At 29.6% G+C, this 6,030-nt stretch overlaps 1 protein-coding gene across 1 annotated transcript; it reads right to left on the bottom strand.

Annotated features, from left to right (window-relative positions):
* Positions 1-1,693: 1,693 nt before the first annotated feature.
* On the bottom strand, positions 1,694-3,937 carry LOC114366990 (isoflavone-7-O-methyltransferase 6-like). Its single transcript, XM_028324050.1, has 3 exons — positions 3,405-3,937; positions 2,732-2,992; positions 1,694-2,513 (listed from the first exon to the last, which is right to left on the bottom strand). The coding sequence occupies exons 1-3, from the start codon at positions 3,900-3,902 to the stop codon at positions 2,211-2,213; spliced, it is 1,062 nt and encodes a 353-aa protein (XP_028179851.1). The 5' UTR covers positions 3,903-3,937; the 3' UTR covers positions 1,694-2,210.
* Positions 3,938-6,030: the final 2,093 nt, after the last annotated feature.

The following is a 6,030-nucleotide window of genomic DNA, read 5'->3' as shown; positions in this document are numbered from 1 at the left end:
CTCTTGCCCTTACCTGGCAAGTAATTGTGAGACAATTTGTAGATAAAACAGAGTTTCAAGAGTCCGGTGTGGATAAAATACTTAATTTACACTTCAACCACTGTGAAAGTGAGGAAGAGGGAGTGCGCAATGTAGTGGCGGAGTGTTTGGGCAAAATTGCTCTTATTGAGCCTATTAAACCCATCCCTGCACTCAAGGTATCTGAATTTTCTTTTGGTATCCTGTACTTGTGCATGTGACTTGCTAGTGTTGTATTTGATGATTTTTTTATATGTTTTGAAACTTCTATAGGTAAGAACAACCAGCCTAGCTGCATTTACTCGAGCTATTGTTGTCATTGCTGTGAAGTACTCCATAGTTGAGCGTCCAGAGAAGATAGATGAGAGATCATATACCCTGAAATATCTTCATTTCTAATGCTTATCAAGGATAACGATAGGGTGATTTTTTAATCACCTTACTGAATGTTGTTCAATAAATATAACATGCTATGTTCTTTTTATTGGTTGCATATTTGTGCCATACTGGCCGATGGTTAATTAGTTTGAACTTTTGTTGGTTGTTATTATGAGTATGCAGCATGTTAGGCGAGCTGTTGTTTTTGCTATAAGAACACAATAAGCCAAATCTCATCAAGGGGCTTCTTCCTGATCTATTGCCTCTTCTATATGATCAAACTATTGTTAAGGTAACCTGAATTGTGGCATTCGGTTCCATTTATTTCAGTTGAGTATAGATTATTACAATAAAAACTCGACTTTATATTCCCCATTATTCTAATAACATTTTAATTTAGTTTTAATATATTTTGTAATGGTTTTTTAATCTACTAGAAAGATGTCTTTAACAAAATAGAAGATCTTGTATTATTGGAGGTGTCTCATTTTACTGAAATTTATGTATGATTGTTATAATATAGTTAGAGACAAAAATAATTGTCTTACACATTAATTAGTTGAATGGTCACACGTTTTTATCAATTATTACGTGGCACTTAAGTAGCAGTATATTGGTGTCAACCATTGTAATATAGCTGGCATGGAGATGACTACAAAAAATGAAATTAATTTTTTAAAAAATAATACATTCTAAGATGGTTGCCTTTAAGACTGTCTTAGAATGTGATACATTCTAAAACAGTCATGGGCACGAACCGTCTTAGAATGTTATACATTCTACGACGGTTCAATACAACCGTCGTCGTAGATGTCCACATTTTTTACTATGTCTGATACAACGACGGTTAATAACCGATGTTGTAAGCCACAAATAACCAATATAATACACTTTTATTGTAGTAGTAATCATATACCATAAGCTAAATCAACTTCAATCAGTGTTATCAATTGTGAGTAATTACTTTTGATTTAAAAAATGCAAATACATATTCTAATTGGAAAATGATAATCAATACGAAATATATATATACACGAATCACACGAATCTTAAGTAGCATAAATTCATTGGAGATAATATTTATATCTTTCATTTCTGAATGGTCAAGCAATAATATGATTGGCGATTTTTAAATTCTTAAGAATGTGTACCTATGCTTCTTGTACCAAATAGCACCCCCTCATAACTAAAGATGAAAAGTCACACCATAACATTGTAAACTTATTCACTTCACATCTAAAACTAAAGTATTAAACCCATTACAAGTTTATTCAATTTATTTTTGCTAAATAGGAAAGGAGAAATTCAGACGTAATACATTTAATCACTTAACCAATAAGATCCACCATGCTTACAGTGCTAGCTAGCTGCCTAGCTACATTCCTATGACATCTTTATTCAACTACAACACACAACATATGAATTGTTTGACACATCACCACAATATCTTGTGACGTTGAGAAACATACACCATAACATATACATTAAATTAATATTTTGTCCTCTAATTTATTTTTTAGATTTAAACTAACTTTTTAATTTTTTAATTTAATTTGATCCTTTAATTTTTTTTAAAATAATTCAATTTAATTTTTCAATTTAAATTGTAAAACATCATATTTTACGACGATTTGAAACTATTACTAAGTGGTTTGAAACCGTTATAAAATACATACTTTTCTAAAAAAATAAATTGACTTTAAAAATTAAAGGATCAAAATAATCAATTTTCTAAATTTAAAAATTAAATTAAACCTAAATAATAAATTAGAGGAAAAAAAATAATTTAATATGAGATATATAGTGCCTAAGCATTAAGGATAGACCTCAATAAGAGATCTAAAACCAAAAGTATGATATATTTTGTAGTGTTGGAATCCTGCTCCAATGAAGAGTTGTTTCCATTCTTCTTCAGTTCGCTCTTTTCCATTAAAAGCGATCATCATAGCTATATCCATACAGAGCTTTGTTTGAGTCTTATCCTGGTCATCTAGCTTTTCATTTATTACTGCATCTATGATTATTATTTTCCCTCTGTTGCCTTTGCTTGAAATAGAATCTTTACACCTTTTCAGGATCTTTATGCAATTTTCTTCATTCCAATCATGTAAAACCCACTGTAAAAACAAAGTTAAAAGAGGAAAAATTGATAAATATGTATTTATATATATGTAATATTCTTTTTCCAATTCAAATAAAATCTTATGGGTTGAACAAAAATACATAGCATGTTATAAATCCCAACGATGTGTGAATTGTTATAAATTTTCTGACAATATCTTCATTTTTTACAAATAAAAATAATTAAAAAAAATATTTGGACATATATTTTCACCTTTAGTAGGACTGCATCGGCTTGAGGGATAGATTTGAACATATCGCCTCCGACAAAACTTAAACGATTGCTTCCCGTCAAGTTTGCTACAACATGAGGAAGGTCAAGCACAACACATTTCAACTTAGGAAATGTCTCACAAATAATTCTGGCTGTGGTTCCAGTTCCACCACCTACATCCACGATGGAATCTAGCTCCTCAAAAATCGAAGTGCAATTTTTTAGTACCAAGTCTACCATCCGGGAATCACTTGCCATAACCTTGACATATAAGATTAGTTGAGAGGTTAAGAAAGAAGAAAAAGAAAAAAAAATCGTGAATTTGATTTTTCTTATTAATAATTAAGATCTGTTGATAAAAAAAACTTAGATACATTTTTTTTCTGTATTTTAATATTTTTTACTTTTGTCTCTAAAAAAATTATTTTAGCTCTTACAAGATGTATTTGTTTTATTTTTTATTCTTAAAATGTTTTAGATAATATTTTGAAAAGTAAAAAAATATTTTGAAATAATGAAAAAAATATTATCTAAAGCACTTTAAAGACAAAAAATAAAACAAAAATACTTTAAAAAAACTAAAACGAAAAAAATTTACAAAAACGAAAATAAAAAAACTAAATTAGTGATTAAAAAATGTATTGAAGAAAGAAAAAAAAAAACTTGTCATAACCTGATTGAAAAGACTATTGTATGAAGGTTTTTTCTCAAGAAGTCCCCAAAGGGTTGTCCCAAAGGCTGTCTCACATAATGTGGGGTCATCGCCGCGCATCCATTCCCCCAAGTGATGGTATGCATTCGTTAAAAACGGATCAGTCATGAACTGAAGCATTGGAGATAAACAATGGATACTGTCATTGACTAGAAGCTTTGATGCAGGAGTTAGAGCATACGCTAATTCATGATGATCTTCCTGGCTCTCATGGATATCAAAGATTCTATTGTGTGCCAAAAAGCGCATGAATCGCTTCACAAAACCCACCTTAGATGGTGGAATTTGCAGGGCTGAGACCAACTCAAGAAGAGTAATGGGTTTCCCATGGTTGGATATTATGTCTGGAATACCTAGTTCGCAAGCCCACATAAGACACACAGGTCTTAGGTTACCAAATATCTGCATGTACAAAAGGTTTTGGCCTTCAAAGAACTCGATGGCATTTTGGTTATCCATTACTACTGCAAGCGATATTTACTTAATCGTTGAATTTGCTTTGTTTCCATCACCTGCATTTGCTTGGTTTATATAATGTTTTACGCTTAGAATAAAGTTAGAAATTGCAATCAAGTCCTTCGGAATAACATGGCAATATTGACAAATTTGGGGCAAAACATGATGTCACTCAGTTACTGGTCATTTGGAAGGGGGCAACAAAACATGTCTTCCATAAATTGCACAAGGAAAAGTTAACTGTTAAATGCTTACATTCGCGTGAAAATTCAAACGAATCATTTTGTAAAATATGTTTTAAGTTGGTTTAAATACATTATCTTTTTTATTCCTTAAAATACTTTAGTTAGATGACACTTTAAAAAAATATTATCTAAAGTATCTTAAAGATTAAAAGCGAACAAGCATAATTTATAATGACTAAAAATTAAAAAAAAATGTAAGAACAAAAAAATACTAAATTACAAAATCTAAAAATGTATTTAAATCTTTTAAGTTTATGGTGAATTAATAATATTTTTAGTTCCTGATAAAGTTTTTCTTTGCGTAAGTCTTTAATATATGAAAATTTTTATTTTTTGTTTTTGTGTTAAGTGATAATATGTCCATTAAAAATTTAGACTAAAAATTGACAATGTTAAAACCACCCGAATTAGTTACAAATCTAAAACAAAATTAATTAAGATATATTAGAGACTCAACTTAAAAGAAAAAATTAATTATAGATTTAAAACAAAATCTAGTAATTATAATTAAAACAAAATCCAGTAATTTATCGGAGATTTAAAATGTAGGTTAGCCTTAGCTTTTTTTATAAGCAAAAATCAAGTATATATTTTGAGAGAGAGAAAAGAAGAAGAAGAAGTAAATAGATGAAAAGTAACGAAAGATAAGAAAAAATAAGGTCTAACTATGTGTCCCCATCCATCCATGGCTCACATGAATTAATGCTGCATGGCCTATCATAAATACAAAAACTACTCATGAACGTCCCCACCCTATAGAAGTCAAACCAATGGTATTGTCAAAATAGGTGTTCAAAAATGGTATTGTCAAAATAGGTGTTCAAATTGCTGATATTAATTTTGTATAATATATACATAGTGATGGGAATAGGCCAGGTCAGATTTTAAAAGGTCTGAGCCTAGTCTAATCTTTGAGGTCTGAGACTGGCCTATAACTTATTAAAAGTTTTTATTTTGGTTCGGCCTGATCTTTTTAAAAGTCTAGCATGGTCTGATAGTCTTTTTTAAAAGTCTTCTTCACATTAAATTTTTAATATTCCTTTGCTCTGGTTGGAGTTAAAGGAAAAGGAAGGAAAGGTTAACATGAATAAGAAAACCAATCAAAATAACAATAATGAAGAATATAAAGGAGCACATGACTCACATCTAAGTATATATATATATATATATATATATATATATATATATATATATATATATATATATATATATATAGGTCGGCCTATCATATTTATAAGGCTTTTTAATAAGCGGTCTATTTAATTTAATATGCTTTTAAAAATGTCTGAGTCTCAGACCAGACTTTATGTAGGTCAGGTCGTAAGTTTCTGTAGGTCGGTCTGACCTATTCCCACCCCTCCATACACGGAAGGAAAAGCTGACTTTGTTTTTTTTTTTTGGTACATGGAAAAGGTGACTCTTAAATGCATATAAGCTACAATCACGTCAAAATTTAACCCATTGATATTGTCAACATAGTTGTTCACATAAGAAATTGTTTGATATTAATTTTCCATATACAGGAAGGAAACTATGAAGCATGGACACGCGAACTGATTGAGTTGCATATCGAACAATGACACTGACACATGATAAATACACACAATACAAGTGAAACGACGGACATGTTTTCGTAGTCTCTAATTTTTTTTAGGCTTTGACATGGTGTTTTGTTTTTCGTGATAAATCGAGAAATTGCTTTATTTTTTTTCTTAAAATGTTTTGGATAATTTTTTTACTATTTAAAGTGCACACATGTTTTTGTAGTCTCTTACTTTTTTAAGAACAAAAAATAAAATAATCATATTTTTAAGGATTAAAATGAAAAAAAAAATTATAGAAAAAAAATTTAAAAAAAACATTAAATTATAAAGTCAAAAATTGTA

This window comes from Glycine soja, chromosome 9 (assembly GCF_004193775.1).
Source record: "Glycine soja cultivar W05 chromosome 9, ASM419377v2, whole genome shotgun sequence".
NCBI lineage: Eukaryota > Viridiplantae > Streptophyta > Magnoliopsida > Fabales > Fabaceae > Glycine > Glycine soja.
This window is presented reverse-complemented; position numbering and strand designations above follow the sequence as displayed.

Excerpts from the sequence above, each read along its gene's own strand:
- LOC114366990 (XM_028324050.1), bottom strand. The coding sequence starts at position 3,902 with ATGGATAACCAAAATGCCATCGAGTTCTTTGAAGGCCAAAACCTTTTG. Across the intron at positions 2,993-3,404 it reads ACAATAGTCTTTTCAATCAG|GTTATGGCAAGTGATTCCCG; the intron begins GTTATGACAAGT and ends TTATATGTCAAG. Across the intron at positions 2,514-2,731 it reads CCGATGCAGTCCTACTAAAG|TGGGTTTTACATGATTGGAA; the intron begins GTGAAAATATAT and ends TTGTTTTTACAG.